The 21,854-nt window shown below is 35.3% G+C and overlaps 2 protein-coding genes across 3 annotated transcripts; one reads left to right on the top strand and one right to left on the bottom strand.

Annotated features, from left to right (window-relative positions):
• Positions 1-2,063: 2,063 nt before the first annotated feature.
• Positions 2,064-12,595, bottom strand: LOC126713559 (very-long-chain aldehyde decarbonylase GL1-9-like). Of its 2 annotated transcripts, none has more exons than XM_050413316.1 (3): positions 12,353-12,595; positions 11,804-12,155; positions 2,064-3,025 (listed from the first exon to the last, which is right to left on the bottom strand). In XM_050413316.1, the coding sequence occupies exons 2-3, from the start codon at positions 12,032-12,034 to the stop codon at positions 2,483-2,485; spliced, it is 774 nt and encodes a 257-aa protein (XP_050269273.1). In that variant the 5' UTR covers positions 12,035-12,155; positions 12,353-12,595; the 3' UTR covers positions 2,064-2,482. The 2 variants fall into 2 exon arrangements, with proteins under 2 accessions (XP_050269273.1, XP_050269274.1); XM_050413317.1 differs by having other exon boundaries at positions 12,349-12,572.
• Positions 12,596-20,459: 7,864 nt separating this feature from the next.
• Positions 20,460-21,593, top strand: LOC126698498 (uncharacterized). Its single transcript, XM_050395771.1, has one exon. The coding sequence runs from the start codon at positions 20,460-20,462 to the stop codon at positions 21,591-21,593; it is 1,134 nt and encodes a 377-aa protein (XP_050251728.1).
• The last annotated feature ends 261 nt before the right edge of the window (positions 21,594-21,854 follow it).

Genomic DNA, 21,854 nt, shown 5'->3' with positions numbered 1-21,854 from the left:
TGAAAACCCTAATCTAAGAACATGTAAATTGTTTATTTGAAATTGAAAAAAAAAAAATCTAATTCATGCAAGGCCATGAACACCTTAGATCTAACATGCTAACAAACAAGAACATGTGAAAAACCTAGAAATTGAACATGCTTGGATCTAAAAAGCTAAGACATAAAAATAAAGAGAAGTTTAAGAAACCTTACCTGCATGCAACACACTATGAGCTAGACAATACTTCTAGAGGGGTTTGTAAGCAAGAAGTTGGTAGCTTGAGACTAGGAGGTCCAAACCATCCCTTATAGTAAATTGAGACCAGTAGGTCCAAGACACCAAATGCACCTTCCTACTACTAACGAGAGAGAGAGAGAGAGAGAGAGAGAGAGAGAGAGAGAGATCTCAATTTACTAAGAAGCTCTAAGAGTTTCTGGGATACTTGGTGTGTTTTAGGCCTGATGGTGGAAGGGGGTATTTATACTAAATGTATGGGAGCTAGGGTTTAGTCTCCAAACAATGTGGGATTCCTAGAAAATTAGGTTTTTTGAAGGAAAAACATAGTAATCAAGGTCAAATAGAATAGGGAGCAAGCTAAAGCATAAAAGGAAGGAGATTTGAGGATTCTAGTCCAAGTGCCAATTGGCACTTGGTCTAGATCCTCCCTGGATCTTTTCCTATTTGGGTCTATCTATTTCCATTTTCAAATGGGAGCTGATTCTTCCGAATTTTGACTTCATTTCCTGATTTTCTTGGTCCTTAAGGTTAGCAAATTAATTTCAAATAGGTTTAATTGATTAATTAATTGTCTAATTAATCAATTTCTACCTATTTTGTCAGGAATCAATAAATACTTTGATTTTGGATTAAATTGGATGCATGCAACCTTACCATAAATTCTATCCTCAGCCAATAGGAATATGACACATTGTTTAAACCAATTAGAATTAAGAGATTATAATCGCTTATGGCCGGGACTGGTTTAATGCTAGTGCATTTTACTGTTAAAACTTGTTACTTTGATATTTTTTTAATTCAATGGTCCGATTAATGCTCATGGACTATTGCTTTGATCGTTATGATCTCTAGATTTGTTTTATGAAAATTATTTGGAGTTCAAAGAATCAAAATTACAATCTTGTCTTGGAGACATGAGATGGTGATTATATGGAATGCAATGCAAGTGAGGTTAAATGGGAGGCAAAGAATTAGGTGTCTACAAAATGCTATGTCATAAATATTCCCCATCAATTGCCCACCTAGTCTTTTGTCTAAGGTGACAAGTGTCCTTGGGTAGGGGACTCACTTTCGAATTTCAATTACTTTATTGGAAGACATAATACTCGTTCTAATTAAATTTAAGTAATTCTAGTACCACATAAGATACTACAATTTTTACCACAACTACCCTACCGAATATGACTGATAGTCTATCACTTTCACATAGATCCATCACTTTTTATCCACCATTCACAGTCTGCCATGTAGACAGTTGTTGCATAAGTTGTGGTGTTTTATGTGGTCTTAGGATTTTAGATTAATTTTTTCAACACATTTAAACTAGCATTTTGATATGGAGTAATTATTGAGTACTCTCGGAGTATAATAAATGCATATTTCCCCCTCTCACATAACTATAGATCTCACTAATTAAATTTATGGTAAGACCCACAATTCATATGAGAAGGAAGAATATGCATTTATGATACTTTCGGAGTATTCAATAATTTTCCTTTGACATGGAGCAGTTTCTAAACACAACAGCCTTTACCGTTTAAACTTCTCATCTTCTCCTTCAAAACTCACTGTTTTGGCTCAACAAAACTACAAAACTTGATTAAACCAAAAACACTTTTCCGAAGGCTCTTGACTCTTTTTATATGGTTAATAGAAATTGATGTTTAATCTCTCCTATTTTAAACATAAACAGTCATTCAAAAAAAATTAAAAAACAGTTCGACAGGGCTAATTTGTCTACTAGCTTTAATCAGAAGAAGGCAACAAGGAATACAAAAATGAGATGAAATGGAATAAATTCTATTCAGCATGGTCATCAATTAAAAGAAGACGCACAAGGCGAATTGGAACAACCAGGGCATGATAGCCTGAATTCAAATCATTAAAGCATTCCAAATTACAAATTCCTTATTTTGCAAACAATTTCTAGCTATCTAAAGCAACATACATGGCAAGTACACCAATCTCAATAGTCCTGAATATCCTAACAGTCCATGACAAAGGAAGCAAATATGCTACATAATAGACAACATAGAATAACACAATTAGAATTCATAATAGATTGGTGGTGCTACAAGAACCGACTGAAAATAGTGTTGAGCAATCAAAAGAGGAATGAAATCAAATTATCTCCGACTGGATGCCTACAATGTAGCCTCTAATAATTCTTTCAGCTTCCCAACACATGGCTCATCCTCAACCAAAAATCATTCCTGTCTGAGTGAGGTTAAAGTAATACACTGAGAAAATTGTTAGTGAACTTCTAGTCTTTCATTGCCCTTGCCTCAAAACCCCCTTCAGGTCGCTTTACTAGATTGTATGGCATGTGCGTTCCAAGAAGTTTATCCCATATGGGAAAGAAAGGTTGAGAGTAGTTGTACTTAAGTCCTTGGAGTTGATGATGGATGTCATGATAAGCACTGTTGTTCTGGAAGACAATATGGAAAATATTGCCAGGCAACCAAAGACCACAGTGATCATCAACAGTTTTAATAACAGCAAAGCAGAAGAAAAAAACAGCTGTTCGTGCAGTCATCCCTGAGACGAGGAAAGAGATTGCCCCACCAAAAGTGTCCAGCAAGAGTCCTTCAAGCGGATGATTGTAAAGGGCCCCAATTGCATAGGGGACAACCAGCCTGTGATGCTGAGAGTGGATGTGGCGGTACAGAAACTTGTTATGATGCATGTAGCGATGCACAAAGTACTGCCAAGAGTCCATGACAAACATTGCAACAACAATCTGCACAATTTGCACAGGAATGGAGGGCTGAATCGTGATCCCTGATGCATTAGCCTTCGAGGTCAGCTGTAGCACCAATGCAAGAACATTAGTCGAACTTAAACAGTAAAGGAACCAAAAAGGAAAAAATAATGTTTTCACTAGCAGTTGATTTGATATACCAAAATGTGAAGTTACCAGCTCTCAACTTCTTAATATGATTTATCAGCCACATATTTATCAACATGATTTGGTTGGTATCTAGTTGTATAATTCTGACAAATTCGCTGATTACTCAGCAGGCAGGCTCACATAAATAATAATGCTACTCAATAAATCATCCAAAAAGCATAAAGGGATGAAATTTTTATGAGGTTTCTTAAATTGAATCAATTGATAGTGTTTTCTTTAATACAATATCCACAATTTGAGTTTAGTAAATTTTCCAAAGATGAAGCAAAAGCAAAAAGTAGATCAAGCAATCTGTGTGATCTCCACAATGCCATGTCAACAATAAGAGCATATCAAACCTTTCATCCATAGCACTATACTGGTAAGATACATTCAAATGTAAGGGGGTAAAGAAGTTAACATCTTCTTACAATCTGCAAAAAGATGACATTCAATGGGGTTGTGTGTGTGTGCATATATATATGTGTGTGTGTGTGTTCCCTTTTAAGTGTGGGAGGGAGATTCAGACCCTGGATGTCTCTGTTGGAAACACCAAGAAATATCATTTGACCTAAAGGTCATTGGCTTAGATATGAAAGACAGGAAAAAAAAATTTGCTTGTGAACTTGTGTCCATACTGAAACAGATGTGATCATATCCTTTAGCATGGTTGAGGAGAATAATGAGGCAGTAAAAGCATAACTTGTAATCCAGACAGATTTATGCGAACCTTTAATTACTTAATAATACACTCTGTTTGTTTTGACAAAAATATTTTCTGAAAAATGGTGTGTTTTCGAGAAAACATTTTCCAGAAAACTGACTTCTTTTCCCATGTTAGGTTGTGACCCTGAAAATGAGTCAGAAAACATCTTCTCTCATTTGACTTGCATTGATAATCATTAAAAATTCTTGTAATTCCAAAAATGATATGACAAAATCTTTCTTTCATGAAACAGACCCCAAATAGGATTTTTTTTTTTCTTTTCTTTTTGCTGCCTCGAATGGGAAATTTGATCCTAAATTAATCTATGCAACAACAAAAATAAAGCAAAAATTCAACTAATTTAAGCAAAAAATATTGTTCAAAAAGACAACAATTAGTCAACGTGGCAACAGTTGGTCTGTGGGGGGAGAGGGGAGACAAACAAAGAAAAGTCACCATTGGGAGAGTTTTTTGTGGTGTGGAGTTTATTTGGGATGGTTTTGTTGAGTATGTAACATTTCTGAAAATATTATCTGCTCCATTGGGCTTGTTTTCCAATTCAGTCCCTAACACTAGAAATAGAGAAAATGTTTTCCGCCTACACAAACAAAGCATAAATCTAGTAGAATTGATAACTGATGCAACCATGCAAAAAGTTGTCATTACATACAAGTCAAGGCACATACTATGATACTAGCACATGCATCATCAATTAATTTGAACAATTTTAGGGTACTCATAGGAGAAGTTGGTGAATAGTGATATATTTGTAAAAGAGTGGAGGGTGGCTTGGCAAAAGTTTATTTCTCTACTGGAACCACGTATGATGGGTAAATAAGAAATCCAATGTTTATAGGCAAAAAAGAACAAGAGGTATTTGGAGATGTGAGGTTGAAGAAATCAAATTTGTTGGAGAAACTTAGAGTGCTGGTTAGTCTGGAGGAAGATAGATCCTATCAAGTAAGGAGAAAGCATTATAATTTATACAACAACAACAACAAAGCTTGTAGTCCCAAATTTTTGAGGTCGGCTAAGGATCCTCAACAGGATTAGTTAGGGTCAGCCAAATGTATTCTTTTTCTCCATTCTATTCCATTTAAAGTCATAGACTATGTTACTTCCTTGATTGACATGTCCATTTAGACCACTACTAATGAGAAAGCATTGTAATTTATCCCAAAAAAAATCCCATATGTGACAAAATGGCACTTCCGGACCATAATGCAATCCAAACCAGTAAGATTAAGTTACATGAATCCTGTGACCAAAACCCAAATTTAACTGTATATGTGGCAAAATTTTAAAATTATAGCAGGTCATCAGATGGTTCTAAGTTTGAATTCACTTCAAGCCCCCTCTTTTTAGTTCTTCTCCCAGCTCTTCTTGTCCATCATTTTTTTCTTTTAAAATAAGTAATAAAATTGTCTTATGCAGCCTTTATCTCAATAACTTAATAGTAACCTTCCTTTTAAGGCAATCAAGCAAGGTAGATGTTCAAACCCATGCTTAGGCTTTAAGCCTAGGAATATAATGATCCTACATTGTCACAAATGCATCCTGCTAGATACTATGAAAGCTCAAATTGCATTAACTGCAATCAAATGATGCAACGATGCCTGGTGTAAATGATGTCTTAGGTAAGATCTTTTTTTCTTATAGGTAATATAAGAATTATTATTGATGAAAATGGAAAAGAAACATACAACGTGTTCATGAGAATGAACACAGCAAAGCACAAAACAGAACACAACAGAAAACAATCAAGAAACTAAACTAAGAGAAGAAAAAAAAAACTGAACAAAAGAAGAACATTCTGTAAAACCCCAACACCGAGACCAATCAAAAAGACTTCTCTGGCACAGGCCTATTAACTCAACCAAAGACTTCTCAAAATCTTCAAAGGACCGACGATTACGCTCCATCCATAAAGTCCACATCAAACATCCTAGAATTAAATTCCAAATATCTGAATCATGTTTCCCAAGCCAATGATTCCAACAAAATAATAATTCCGCCATAGAGCTAGGCAAGACCCATTGAATATCGAAAGCCTGAAGCATAAAAACCCATAAAGAATTCGCCACATGACAGTGAATAAGGAGATGATCCACAGATTCCCCACTGCACCGACACATACAACACCGATTTGCCAAAGGGTGACCTCTAAGCATAAGATTATCCAATGTAAGAATGCAATCATGAGCTGCCGTCCATAGAAAAAAAGCCACCCTTTTGGGAACCTTTGCTTTCCAAATGCTCTTCCAAGGTAAGATGAGTTGGGAGTTGCCCTTAACTCATTGTAAAAGGAACGAGTATCAAACTTACCATTTCCATTAAGACCCCAACACAAAAAATCGCTGCCTACTCCACGTGGAAGATGAGCTTGAATAAAATCAAGAAGAGAAAAAGAAGCAGCAAGCTCCCAGTCTTCGAAATCCCTATAAAATCTCAAGTTCCAAAATCTAACATCATCCCCCTCTTGATGACTCACAACATCAGAAATACAAGCTTCTTTATCAGATGAAATCACATATAACTCAGGGTAGAGGATTTTAAGGGGATCAACCCCAACCCATCTATCATGCCAGAAACGAATCCGAGTACCATCACCCACAACAAAGGAACAATGCTTAGAAAAGCTTTCCCACCCTTCATTAATACTACACCACAAACCACACCCATAAGTTCTTCTACAAATTTTAGTACTCCAACCTTGTTGACCCTCCCTATATTTAGTGGATATAACTCTCTGCCAAAGATGAGTAACTTCATGCCCGTATCTCCACAACCACGGATAATCTTTCCCACCTTTAGATAAGATCTTAACTGCGGATAATCTTTGGAAGAGGCATATTGCAGTGTTAGAGTGGTGATTTATGTGTAAAAGGTGTGGGGAATCGGGGAATCATCTTCTTCTTCATTGTCCTATAGCATATGAGTTGTGGTCTATGGTATTTTGTTTGTTTGGTATACATTGGGTTATGCCGTATAAAGTTAGTGAGTTGTTAGCTTCTTGGCAAGGGAAGTTTGGTAGGCATCGAAATATAGGTTTATGGAGGTTTGTGTTGCATTTTTTGTTTTGGTGCTTATGGCAGGAGTGGAATGCTAGATGCTTCAAGGATTGTGAACAATCTATTCTTGACATTAAGTTTTTCTTTTTCCGTACTCTCCTTGAGTGGAGTTTAGTTTTGCCTTCTTATTCTTGTTTTTCTTTCCCCAATCTTAATGATCATTGTAATCTAGGTTCTTGATTTGTGCCACTGGTTTTTTTAATAAAATTTTTTACGTTACTTATCAAAAAAAAATGATGCCTGGTGTAAAGTGGTGGAGGACCACGGCAGCAACCAATAAAAACGTATAAGAGGCGTCCAAAAGCTAAATCTAATTTGCAAGCATTAATTAAGCACATGTCGACAAGAGCCTCATAACTCAATCGACACCTCTTGCTGTTTCTAACAGAAACGTAATCCCCTCACCTCCAACTATTGAATTAGCAAAAAAAATTTAGCACATGTCAAACGATGCCTAGGTACTTGGGAACAACTTTTTGTTTGGATAATCGTACTTGGGAACTTGAATAGGCTTGCTAGTGGATGGTGATTTTTATATTTTATTATGTTTTTGGGCATTATAGATGAACAATTTCGCTGTTCTGGTCAGATTTCTTATACTTTTATTTAATTTTAAGTGTTCAGGGTAAATTTGTAGTTTTATAGTTTCTGGAGATGGGCTTTTCTAATAGTCCATTGAATCTTATTTTGGTTTTATTTGAGTTTAGTTTTCAGTTTGGGCTCACTAATAAAAGCCCTAGGAGTCCAACTCTTATATTAGTCACATATTTATATGAACGTAATGCTTTCTATTCAAGACTCAAGAGAAGAATAATACGTTTTCTAAATTGTCAAAAAACTATGGAGAGTTATTTGAGGTTTATAGGATACAAAGTTCTTGAAATTCTAGGTGTGATGCCTAGAGGAATATTCTTTTTCTTTTCCGTTTTTAAATTTCCAGCAACTTACATTGCAACCACACATTGATTTGTCACTCTTTTGTTTTTTTTTTTTTTTTTTTTTTTTTTTTGATAAGTAATGAACATAGATTTGTCACCTATAAACCCTTAAAATCCAGAATCCTAACCCAAATTTCTCAAAATCCAATCTTGATACCAGGTATGGGGAAACCAAAATAACTCATTCATCTTCTTAATTCATTCAAAATAATGGGCTTTATTTGCTGGACTTCAAAAACAACTTGGTTGGGCTTGGGACAAACCTGTGTCAAATCTATACAGGAATTGCAAATTTGATCTGGTTTCTGTTCTTTTTGTCCTACATCATAAAGACGACCATTCCTACAAGACTCATAACTTTACATATAATGATGTATTACAGTCAGATAGACTCAATATCTAAGCCCAAACTAAGATACAGGCCAATTCCAATCAAAATGCCTATGGAAAAGAAGGTGCATATTTACTCCAAGATGAAGGGTTCATTGTAGTTTTTTTTTTTTTTTTTTTTGATCAGTAAGGGTTCATTGTAGTTAGTTGAGTCAATAAGTAGTTTTCATTTAAGTTTTCCAAAAATGGTGTTTTAATTATGAGTAGGATTTATGTGGTTTAAGTAATAGCATTAGTTTTTTTCTTAGTGTTACCCAATCTATAATTGGGATGAATTATCTTATTAGATTGTGCCATGAAACTGAAACTGATAGCTTGAAGCTTCGTTTTAGTGTTTCATATTGTACGTGCTCTGTCTTCTGCTAATTACGCTTACTCTTTTCCTCTTCATCTGTTAAACCATCTGCATTTTCTTTCAACCACTTCAAACTACAGTGATGCCATCTTTCAAACCTTTGATTCTATGCCTCCATCAAACAATCAAAGCTGGAATTTCATCAATCTTTTTTACACCTTTATGCAATTTTTTTTCACAACTTTTAACCTTGATCTACTCTACGCAAATTTTACCCAAAAGCCATTAAAATCCTTTTTACACATCTCAAATCTTAAACGCATTATTTACCAAATTATCCAGCATTTTCCTACCTCAGCCAATACCAAAATGAATGATCCTATTACAAATTCCTAGCGAAATTTTGTTTCCTATCAACCATTTGATAGAATGTTCATCAAAGTCAATGGTGCCACACATTAAACTAAATTCCATCTTTGACGCTTCCCTCAAGATACTGAGACCAACATAATGACGTTGACTGTATGAAAGAAGAACTACAAACTATTCAGTCTACCGTTGCCAAATATAAGGGAAGATTGAAGCAACTCTAGAATCTAGATAACATCTAGGCTGCTGTTCTGAACATGAAAGCTATTGGAATTTCTATTAGTGAGAACATAGGATCTCTAAAGTAAGTCCAAGTTCAGTTTCTATGCCTCCAACACTGCTAGCGCCCACACGTCATTCAATTTCTACAAAAGATGGAACGAACCCTTTTGTTTTTGATAAGTTATAAACTTCATTGAAAATCAATATAAGGAAAAAAAATAAAACAAGGCACACAGGCATTGTGCTAAAAGGCAAAAAAAAAAAAAAAAAAAAAAAACTAAACAGGAATGAAAGTACAAAAATCCATCATATCAGGAAGAGAAATGAAATTAACAACATCCAAAGCATTTGCCCATTCAAACAAAGTCTGAAAGAAGAAGTGCTACAACTCATGAATCGACCTTTCATCCTCTTCAAAAGTATGATTATTCCTTTTCCTTTCCCTCCATACGATCCACATAAGACAATGAGGGATCACACTCCAAAGCACCTTGATGAGGGAGACGCAAGAAGATTATTATTTAGTATTATTTATGTTTGCAAGTCAATTGTATTTTTATGTTTTAGGTTTTATTAGTTTATTGGGCTATTAGTATTTTAATTTGGAAGTAAGGTTATTTTTTTAATAAGGCAATTAGGGTTTCCTAGCCAATTAGAACTAGGATTTAGCAATCCTTTATAAGCAACCTATTGTACTCCTTGAGAGTTAGTTGATATTTTGATGAATGAAAAAATGGCCATTTAGTCTTTCTTTGGTCTAGTGTTAACTCCAGGTCTACCCTAAGTGCTGACTCCTAGTGGTTTTCCCGCTTGGTGCTGACTCCAAGCAAGGCCTAGATGCTGACTCCTAGGTCATATCTCTTTATTTTATTATTGTTTCAGTTTTGTTCTAGTTGTCCTATGTCACACCTTAGTTTTGGGTCTGTGAAACTTCCGTGACCAACTTGTTATAAATTCCACCACACTACGTAGCATGACCCAGTGAAACCCAAAAAGGAAACACACCATATTTCATAACTCTTAAGCTATTATGCAATGTCGAAGTAAGTGATCCATAGTCCCACATTCCTCTTACACATGTAACACCAATCCACCACCACCAGTTTTCGTCTCCTTAAATTATCAACAGTTAAAATTTTCTGTAAAGCTGCTGTCCAAATAAAAAAGCTAACCTTAGTAAGCACCTTTGGTTTCCACAAAGATTTCCATGGGAAAGGACAGGTGATTGACTGTAAAGCCTTGTAATAAAAGCAAACATTAGAAACACCCTGAGGAGAAAATTTCCAATATATTTTATCCACCTCATTTCTTCTCAAAGAAACAGCATACTTATACGATCCATAAAGGAGGCAACTGATTCTAACTCCCAATCTTGAACCGGTCAAATAAATCTGATATTCCAATAGAAAGTGCCCCCTGAAGAGGACATCATCTCAGGGAAATCTCAGCCTTATCCTTTACCACAAGAACAAGTCTGATCCCAAGAAAAGCCAAATTGGTCAATGCAAGAGATGGAAAAACTAGGCATCCAAAAGCAGATTTTAAGGCTGATGGGAAGACCTATAATAAGTAATTTTCAATTATAAAGGTTCGATGTGGACAACATGTACTATAAAGACAGACACTACGAGTTATATTAATGCCATATTGGGTAATGCAGTAAAAATTGGGTGTAATGATTGAGCAATACTCAAAGCAAACTATGCAACATGGATCAGAAACTCAAAGTTGATTATTCATTAAATTAAGCATTGGAAAACTTGGGGAGACTGAGAAATTCAATTTGACACAGCTAAAGCTTCAGCTTATACTCTAAGGTTGCTTGAGGGTATGGGGAGGATGAAAATGATGTGGATGATTAAATTATCATCATTATTTTCCTTGTACATCCTATTTCACTTCCTTACATATGTTTTTTTATACACCCCCCCCCCCCCCCCCCGCCCTCCCCGGCTTCCCTGGTGATCCAGTCCTCTTTCTCTCTAGTTTCAAAAAGAATCTGATTGGCAAACAGGGTAAAAAATCACGTGCTGCCAAAGTAGGTGTGATGATCATATCTAGCACTGAAAAGCTCAACATGATTATCCCATAAACACTCACAAGGTTTTTAAGACCTCGTTAAAATTTCTTCTCATCATTTCATTTGCAGTACAGCTTTGAAACCTTCTTCCACAAACATGGTTTATCTTTTCCACTTATTCTATATCCTATGCAGTCTACAAATTCAGAGCTTTGAACTCGGATCATAATGCCTCTAATGTTGTTTTGTTATCCTTGCTCTTTTGACAGGAAATGTTATCATGGCATCCCAAGACATGTCAGTAGTTAACTCTTCTCTCTTCATTATTTAATAAGTTGATGTCTTATTAGAACACAATGGGAGGAGCAAGGGGAGCACATTATGCAGTATTTTAAAATACTATATTTTCAAAGTGAAGCATAACTTTAAAACTTTCCAGAGATGAAATCACATTACTTGACCACTCAATAAAACCCAAGCTCCTCAGAACAGAAGTAAACCTATATTTTAGCTCAAGCAAAATGCTCTCGTCTCTTAGTTTAGCAGCATGATGTAAAAGGAAACCAATATTAAACATGAAATCACACATATACTAAGCCTTTTTTTAAAAAAAAGCAACCAAATTTTGAAACAAATGGCAACAAATTAACACAAAATTAATAGAATTGAGCTGAAAAACCAACCAAGAAGAGCGCCTGCGCAACGGTGGCTTGCACGAGCTGCTGAAGCAAGACACCCTTAACAACAGCAGAAAGCGGCACAGAATTCTTCTCATCCTCCTCCTTTCTAGTATGCAACCGGAAATTCTCCAATGGAGGCAGCAGCTGATAGAACCCTGCGTACAACCAGTACACCACAATTGGGGCAAAAGTCCCCATTGCTTCGTCGCTCACATACCCTTCCCAAAAAACCATGGCTATGCTCGGAAATTATAATATCAATTTCTTTCAGCTTCAAAATTTAACTCAAGGAATTCGAATTCTGAACCCGCATTACACCTCAAGATCTAGAATTTCTATGTTCTTGTTCTACACCCTGTAAGAGAATATAAATTGTGATTTTAAATCTTACGTATAATGACACTTTGTTGTAATGTGGAACCTGAAATTCAAGTTTTGATTTTCTTTTCATTTCCTAGCATTTTCTCAGCAACCAAACAATACCCGCACAAATTATTTTATTTTATTTTATTTTTTACCAAAAAAACAAAACAAAATAATTCAAAGACTTACCGAGATCAAAATGCCGTATTCTCTGAAATTTTTCCGTTGAGATAAAAGTTGGGATTCGGATTCAGATCTAGAGCTTAATCGGATCAACAATTGGAAATGCTTGTTTGTAATTTTTTTTTTTTTCAAATGATTTATTTGTATGAGAAAATGAAAACCGATCTTCGTTTGGGAGAAAAGAAAATCATTTTGCTCTTTTTCTTTTCTTTTTTTATTAATTTATTTTGTTTTTGTGGTGATTAAATATGTGTAGAGATATTTCCAGCTCAGATGATCTTTATTGATTCCCCGTTACACACGTTTGAAACTTGCATAAAGTGTTTCTGACGTGGAAAATGGTAAAATTATTCCAACTGTTACTATATGTATAAAGCTTACGAACTGAATGAATGTAATAAGTGAATTTTATAACTGAATATTTGAATTGCCTTTACGTGATTGGGGACACCTCACACCTCAATTTATAAACTCATTGTAATTAGACTAGTTTATCATGCTCTTTTACATACATCTGTGGAGGCTTTAAAAGTATTGCACTTGGAAGTGAAAAATAGAAAAAGTTAATAAATATATATAATTTAAATCATTCAACAAGAATCAAAATTTTTTAAAATTCTTAGGATATTCTACCTTGTAGAATTCTTCAATAAATCATTAACATCCATTTAAAACAAAAGGTTACAGTTTAGGGAAGGGCTTATGTCCAATGGAAGTTTCCACTGGACACAAGTCGCACCCTAAAGTTTATATTATGTCACAAATCCAACTGAACAAGTTGACTAGTCAAATAAGGGATCTGACTAACCCAAGTCCAATAGTGAAGATTGAGTTATCTTCCCTAATGCCTAGAAAGAAATATGGGTGAGTTGCACTTGGTTTTACTGTGGATGAAAGGACTCCATAATACCAAATCACATTCAGCCAAAAAAAAAAAAAAAAAATCTACACGCAAGTACAAAATACTCCTAAACAAACAAAGAATGATACAGGTAAAGTGCAAGTGATGGAGGAATGTTGGATAATACATTAGTTCTATTATCTTATTCGAACAGATATCTGGTCATTACAAGAGAACAAAAGGGAGTGAGTCACAAAGCCCACAGACCCCAACTTTCACAAACTTATGACTAAATTTGGGATCTAGGATCAATGTGTTCACAGTAAAAGGAGTGGGCTAATTTATTCCACAAAACCCTCTATTTTCTACTTAAGGGGTTTGCTTTGCCTACTATTTTCACTCCTATCTTACTCTCTCTTTCTTCTCTTTTGAGTAATGCACTCCCTTCCTCTTGTCATATCCCTTTCCTTGGGCCTTGTGCCCTATTTATACTTGAGAATGTGTGACAGAGGTTAAATTTTTGCACTCCCTAGTTCTGTTGCTTCCTAACCACTTTTGCCATTTTTGGCATTAGGGCTCATTGAAAGCACCCTTGGTCCCTCTTTGGTGTTTTCCTTTGAGACGGCTAGTAGTGTGATACTTGTGAGTGGGGTCCATTTTGCAAAATTGTGAGGACAAGGTGGAGTGGCATTTGTTGGCCCTAATCCAATAGAAATGGCATTGACTTAGCAATTTTGAGATTTTCTTCTTAATGGTATAGATGCCTTATGGAGGGAATTCATTTGGTAAAGTTGTTGGTTTGTTAGCTATTTTGGGCTCCCTAACGGCTAAGCCACCGTGTCTGATCCTCAAAAGTTGGACCTCCTTCACACATCAAGGCTGACACCTCCCTTTTTGGATTTTGTGGTTGAGTCTCAAGCCCTCAAGCTTATCGTGCTAGCTTTTTAGCTTTTGCGGGGCCAACTTTCGAGTCATCTTGTCTTTTATCTCCTCTTTTTGGGGATTTTGTGGTGGGACCTGGTTCTTCATAGGCCATATTGTCGCAAACCCTTCATTTTCTTATTTGCTTTGGTCTGTTATATCCTTATATAAGGATTTATTTATATATCCTTGGGCTTATCATTCCTTTATTTAAGGATTTACCCATTCTTGGGCTTGCCATTCTTTATTCAAGGTTTGGGCTTATCATATTTTGTTAACCTGGGTACTTTTATAGGTCCACAAACCCTTTTTTCTTCTATTTTTGGGGCTTGGCAAAACCCTCAATCAATTATATAAAAATCAAGGACTAAATCACATACTCATGACTCATTTATTATATACATAACAAGTTTAATATATAGCTACACATCTTAGGGCATTAGAAGTTACTGTTCATGTGTTGTAAACTTGTATCTCTCTCTCTCTCTCTCTCTCAAACCTAGGCATCGGCACCTCTATGGTGGAGAACAACGTGGGAGTGGTGGAAACCAGCTGGATTGTCTTCAGTTTGGGTTTGGGTGGTGGGTGCTGCATGGGTTAGTTATTATGTTTGTATGGAGGAGTCTAATAGGTTTGTGGTGGGTGGTGGACGAGTTTGTGGCAGATTCTAGTGGGTTTGTGGTTTTGGTGGTCATTCTTGATTATGGTGTGGTGGTGGCAATTATGGTTGTTATGGTTGGAAGTGTGGCTGGTTTTGGTGGTTACTTTGGTTGTTAGTGGTGGTTTCAATTTTGGTTGGTGGTGGTGGCTAAGTTTCAGTGGTTGGGTTGATTTTGGTTTGGGTGGTGGGTGGTTGAGAAAAAGACAGAGACAAAGAGGAAGAGGGACAAGATCAAAGAAGAAGAGAGAGAAGAGAGATTGGAGAGGAGAGAGAAATTGGTTAGTTTTATATTTATTTTATTGGATTGTATGTAAAAATAAAAAATGAGATATTTGGTGAATTGTAAAATGGTATGTTAAAATAAATAAAGTAACTTTTTAGAGTGTAAAATGAATATTTTTTTTAAAAAAAATACATGGATGGTAAATGCTCTCAATATCAAATCCAATGAATTTAATATATAAGCTAATCATATATACAAAACATGGACAATTTTATTCACTATCAAGCAACTATTTACGCATTAACTAACTCCATACCCATGAATCTTTCAATATGTAAAGAGATTAATTAATTTTTTGTATAAGAAAAGATGAATATAGACACAACCACCATCATTCAAGTATTAAACTATCTCATTCCCGTCATTATATAAGCATGTTAACTTGTATTTCAAGCTAAATCTACTAATACATGCATAACCCAATGGGCAAGAAACTAATTACATACTTAAATCATCATTTTTGTACTCAAAATCATCTAAATAAATCATACAAAGAAGCATGTGGAGGTATAGATCTAAGCATTCACATCCGAGGATGTAAAAAAATACCTATTTTACATCCTCAAACACTACTTTATCTATTTTACCAACTTATTTAATAATACACCCAACATCTCAGTTCTTATTTTTCATATTGCCTAATAAAATAATATAAACTACACAATCAAATAATTAAAAAAAAAAAAATTGTTTCTATCTTTCATCTCTCTTTACTCTCTTCCTCTTTGTCTTTCTCTCTTTCTCTAATATATATATATATATATATATTTTTTTTTTTTATGTTTACAACCCATGAATAGTAGGTTGTATATTTGAGAACTCACTATTCATAGTCGCTAAAAAAAAATAGCAATAAAATAGCAACTAGGGGGTGTAAACCCCCAATGCTAATGCTCAATTCAAAATGGATATGCATGGGTTTGCATATGTATGCATATAGCTACATGTGGAAACATGTAAGCACATATGAACAAAGTATTTAATTAATACATTACTCTAAGAGTGGAATAATAGAAATAACATGTTAATCATACAATCATATTCATCTATACATGCTAATTACAGTACCAAAGCAAGGCATGACATTATTTAATAAAAGAGTACTAAGACTAATGAAGTAATTAAGAGACTTACTCAAGAAAAATGGAAATTTAATGAAGGATTATTTTTCTAATATGGCAGAGAGGAAGAGAGGATTAGAGTCTAAGTGTATATGCATATATGACTCTCTAGTAAATGGGAGAGGGGAGAGAATTTAAAGAAAATAATGGATGAGGTTTATGCATCCCCACCATGAGCTAGGCGCATGGTGGGGATAGGTCAAGTTCCCATCCCTAAATTTCTACTTTCTACTATGTTACAATATCTTTTAGACCTATTTTTTCTATTTTTAGGTCCTATGTTTGAGCACTTGTTTAGAGGCCCCTTAGAACTCCGATTTTGTGTTCTTGTTTCCGTTGGAAAAATCTTGCATTCTACATTCCAAAGATTCCAACTTTATATCATTTGGTGATGTGGTCACAAAGATATTCCAGTGAAAAGTAGGGTGGTTCAGCGCATAAATTTGCATAGGTGATTTTTCGTCACTCTTGTACATGCAATATCTTTCAATCCAAAGATGATATTGACTAATTGTTTGTTCTAAGACATAGATAATTGATTCTATTTCATGAAAGTACCAACTTTTTGGATCATCCATTCCTAAAATTGATTAAAATAAGATGGAATTTGGGATTGGGTGAATTTTGGGCTAATTTGACTGTTGATAAACTTAGTCAAAATTGGTCAAAGTTGGGCAAAGTGATGTAATTTTGGGATTTTGGGCTCATAAACTATCAAATTAATTTATCCAACATCCGATCAGGACAAATTAATTTATTTCATGTAATTATTTATTTTTAAAGGTAAAAATGCAAAGTTTTGAAATCTTTAATGCTTAAATTGAAATTTTTATATGTAAATCGAGATTGGATAAAATACGATACCGACACCAGAAATCATTTTACAACTTGTCGAAAACTTTAAGAAACTTTAAGTCTAGCTACCTATTATGGCTGCATTGTGGTAGACCCTCGAGAATAGCGAGTCATAAGGGGAGAAAGAGTGAAAAATATGTGTGTTGATGATGTTGGGTTTTGGCTAAATTGAAAGGAATCATAGTGGATTTTTTTTTTTTTATTGGAAAAGTTTTTTTTTTTGGTTATTCCATCAATTTGTTTTATTATTTTTTAGAAAAAATAATTTTTTTTTTTTTACTTTAAGAAACTCAATAAATACCAAAATCAAGTCGTTTTTAAGACACATAAGGACACAATGTGACCCAATAGACAACAAGATTATATTGAATAAAAGTAAAAGTTATAAGGCAGAGATAAATAAAATAAAAATTACACAATTGAATTGAATTTTGGACATAATTAAAGAATGTAATTTGTAATTTATCCAAACTTTGATGCTAAAATGAAAAAAACAACCCTATGAGGTTTAAGTCAATTGCAAAAGCACTTCTTAAAGTTTTAGTTATTCCTTATAACTTCCCGAGATTTTCAAATCTGCCAAATTGACCAATGAGACTAACTTTCATTAGCTCTAATGGATGAAAATATCATGTGATCATTACACGATCACATTAAGAAGACTTGCCAATTGATTCGAGCCATTGGTCCTGTGATATTTTTGTCCATGATAGCTAATGAAAGTTATCTCATAGTGTTAATTTGGCAAATAAGAAAACCTCTGGGAGTTTTAAGAGAGACTTAGGGCCCGTTTGATAAGAAATTTCTAGTAACGTTGTTTAAGTTTTGTGGAAATATGCGTGGATGAAAAAGTATGTAAAAATACGTGTTATGGTGTTTAAACAATAGTTTTCGTTGTTTAAACATTGTTACCAAACGGGACCTTAAACTTTAGGAGGTGTTTTTGCTACTGACTTAAACCTTAGGAGATGTTTTTTCAACTAATTTAAACACAAATGGTGTTTTTGCATTTAGGAAAAAGTTTAATTTATGTATTTTAAAAGGTAAAAGTAGTACTACCATTGATGCTACTCGGCCCCCATCTTCTCCAAAATAAAAATATGGCTAAATTACAAATTGCACCCTTTCATTTTGATTTTTTTTTTTTTTTATAGAAACAAACAAATTTAATTCAAAATATTGTAACTTTACTTTCGTTTAATTTAGTCCTTTAAACTTTATTTATTTATTTATGAATGCTTGGACTTTATTTATTTAGACCTAAGCTAAAAGTCTAATTGAATTTTAGGCACAGTTAGAAGGTATAATATATATATTTATATATATAACCGAAACCTCTGAAATTCTCACAATTTTTCACATCAGCACAATATTTAAAATATAAAAAATAAATTGTGGGAAGAACGAATCTTTCCCCAATCAAGTATTGTTTGCTTTGGGAATGGGCCGAGGAGCCGATGCCACCCTCACGAATTTGTTCAATCCCATATCAGGGAAAGATGCCTCCTACCCTTGTTTTATAAGCACTTGACCTAAGGAAGGGTGTACCATAAATCATTATCATTTTTTTAAATAATATTATTTTTGTAAACTCTATCTTTCATTCTTTCTAACAAGTCCAATTTAAACTCAAACTCATCATTATCATTTTTTTTAAAAAAATTATTTTTGTTTAGTCCAAACTTAACAAAAAGTGAAACTCTATCTTTCTAACAAGTCCAAGTTAAACTCAAACTCAAACTCAAACATTGATAAAAATAAAAAATAAAAAACTTGAATAAAATCCTATATTAAGATTATCCTAAACGTGGCTTTATTTGGATAAATATAAAAATCATCAACTAAGGATAAAGTTCAACTTCTTTGGATAATAGAAGAATTCTATTGCAACTTTTTATACAAACAACGTAGTAATTAAGATGCTTGGTAGACATCAATATCATTTTTTTAAATAAGATTATTTTTGTTTAGTCCAAATTTAACAAAGAACAAAACTCTATCTTTCTAACAAGTTCAACTTAATCTCAAACTCAAACGTTGATAATTTATCTCCAAATTTACGTGGTTAATCATGAACACTATAAAAGCAGTGCAAACCCCAATATATTTATATATATATATTTTAAAGCCGAGTAGAGGTATGAACTATTCTTCTGTTATTTTCTTCTCCTTTACTTTGTGAAAATTTTATTTTATTTTATGGTTTTTCATGTTTTTAAAAAGTTATTGATGTACATGAACCACCAAACTTTCTTTAACCGTTTTTTACAAGATAAAAAAGCTTGTAATAATTGAAATTTAAGGTTACTGCTATTGCATATGTCTTTGCTTCACCTCACCAAATGAAAGTGTAGGGTCCTTAGGCCCAAAAGTGCATTATTTATTCATATATTGGGCCTATAGCCCAAGCCGAGAACAAAGATCCGCTCGAGGATGAGATATCTTCGTCAGAGGAGATTGCGCTGATGAATAAAAGGAGGGGTTTGGTCCTAAAGGCTCCAGAAAGTGTGCCAAGGATGAAAACTTCCTCGGCCGAACTTGGCCGAGGTCCTGGAAAATGGATTGACAACAAAGATGACAATCCCTGAAATTCATTTGGGGCGGACAAGCACTACAGAGATATAAGATAAGGATGAGCCCCAAAATATCTGGGGAGAAAGCTACTGCCTCCGCATTAAATGCACTGCAGCTAATCCCCTGGCCGCATTAATGTAGAAGTGATACCTGAACAGTATATTTCAGCCTTATAACTACTACTTGAGGACTTATGAGAATGGCTGATGGGACAAGTATCAGTCCTAACCATCTAGCATACAGGTGGACGGTGGAGGTGAAAAGGGAAGGGAGTATAAAAGAAGACGAAAAAGAACAAGAAAGGGGGATTGAAAATTTAAGAGAAGAAATACTGTAGCGATCTACAATCAAATTTGTAACACTTTCTAAGAACATTATATTAGAACTATTGTCCTCAGATTTCGCAGAGGACGTGCTTTCTTCATTTCATAATAGTCCATTTTTATCCTTTTGTCATCAAGTCTATCTATATCGTTGTTTGATCAACTAAAACCCAGTTTTTCAACCCATTCCTCTACAAATTCATTATTTTGGGCCTCTTAGGCCAAAGTCCGTCCACGTGTTGGGCTAGGAACTCAAGTCGGGTCCTTACAATTGGTGCCGTTTGTGGGAACTACTGGTGCGATAGTGAATCAGACGCTCAATGATGGTAGGATTAGGTCCAAATCCAGCAGAATTTATGGGCTCTCAACATCAAGATCATTTCCACGAACTTGAGTGAAAGAGAGACCGGGAGGGAAGTGTGCGCACTACACACACTAGCAAGAGTCAGTCTCGAGGTAAAAATCATATCTCTCATGAGGAAAATGCCAGAAACATGCAGAAGGAGATTGATCACCTAAAGAGAAGCTTACACCATGAGCGCAAAAGGCGAGCTCCCTCAAATTCTGACTACTCTTCTGATGATGAGGAGGATTAAGACTATAGGCAAAGGTCAAGAACTCCCCTCCAGTGAATCTTTCTCGTATGACGAAGATTACTGCTGTAGTCGCAAAAACAACAATTTATCTTTGAGAGGCCTGGTAAATGATGCTATGAATAAAACGCTTAACCAAGTTTCTAAATCACCCTTCACCCACAAGATTGAGGAAGGAAGATTTCCTCGGCGGTTCACTCAACCCACTTTCACCTTGTATAATGGCAGAACAGACCCTGTTGAACATGTTAGCCACTTTAATCAAAAAATGACGGTACATTCTAAGAACAAAGTCTTGATGTGCAAGGTTTTTCCGTCCAGTTTGGGGCCTGTGGCGATGATGTGGTTTGATGGTCTGAGGGCAGGATCCATCAGTTCCTTTAAGGAACTCACCCAAACGTTCGGGTCCCGTTTTATTACGTGCAGTAGAGTGCCTCGGCTTTTGGCTTCTTTGCTATCTCTATCCATGAGAGAGGGTGAAACTCTAAAAACATACTCGGACCGATATTGGGAGATGTTCAATGAGATAGAAGGTGATTTTAAGGACGTGACCATCAGTACTTTCAAGCTTGGCTTGCCTGTAGGGCACGGTCTAAGGAAGCCTTTGACGGGGAAACCTATCACCAGTATTCGTCAATTAATGGATCAAATTGACAAGTATAAGAAGGTTAAGGAGGACCAGCTGCAAGATAAGGGGAAAGGCAAGGTTATCCCTCAGGAGAGGAGGGATTTCAGGTCGGAATGTTACAACAATAACAAACCCCGACGAGATTTTGCCGGACAATCTGGATTTGCAGCCCCACAAGTAGTAAACACCGTGTTTCAAGAACCAGTGCATCAAGTTTTGGAGAAGATCAAGAACAAGCCGTATTTTAAATGGCCAAACAAGATGAGTGGAGATCCTTTAAGGCGTAATCAAAGCCTCCATTGCCAGTATCATCAGGACCGAGGATATACCACTGAAGATTGTCGAACATTGTGGAACCATCTGGAACAATTGGTTAAGGAGGGGAAGCTACAACAATTTCTATACCGACCCAATGGACAGGGAGACCAGTCAAGGTCACAAGGCTAGAGGAATGCTTCTTCAAGGCCCCCATTGGGCACGATTAATGTTATATTTGCTGCACCTGGAAGGACTGGCTCTCAACCTGCTAGGGTGATGTCTGTGGCCAAGTCGTCAGCTGAGAACCCAAACTCCTAGCCGAAGAGAGCTAGATTAGAGATCCGACCTTCAATGAGTTTCTCGAATGAAGACAAGATCGGAACTATCCAACCACATGGTGATGCTTTAGTAGTCACCCTTCGGATAGGGGGGTATGATGTGAAGAGGGTA

This window comes from Quercus robur, chromosome 2 (assembly GCF_932294415.1).
Source record: "Quercus robur chromosome 2, dhQueRobu3.1, whole genome shotgun sequence".
NCBI lineage: Eukaryota > Viridiplantae > Streptophyta > Magnoliopsida > Fagales > Fagaceae > Quercus > Quercus robur.
This window is presented reverse-complemented; position numbering and strand designations above follow the sequence as displayed.

Excerpts from the sequence above, each read along its gene's own strand:
- LOC126713559 (XM_050413316.1), bottom strand. The coding sequence starts at position 12,034 with ATGGTTTTTTGGGAAGGGTATGTGAGCGACGAAGCAATGGGGACTTTT. Across the intron at positions 3,026-11,803 it reads TTGCGCAGGCGCTCTTCTTG|CTGACCTCGAAGGCTAATGC; the intron begins GTTGGTTTTTCA and ends TTGGTGCTACAG.
- LOC126698498 (XM_050395771.1), top strand. The coding sequence starts at position 20,460 with ATGAGCGCAAAAGGCGAGCTCCCTCAAATTCTGACTACTCTTCTGATG.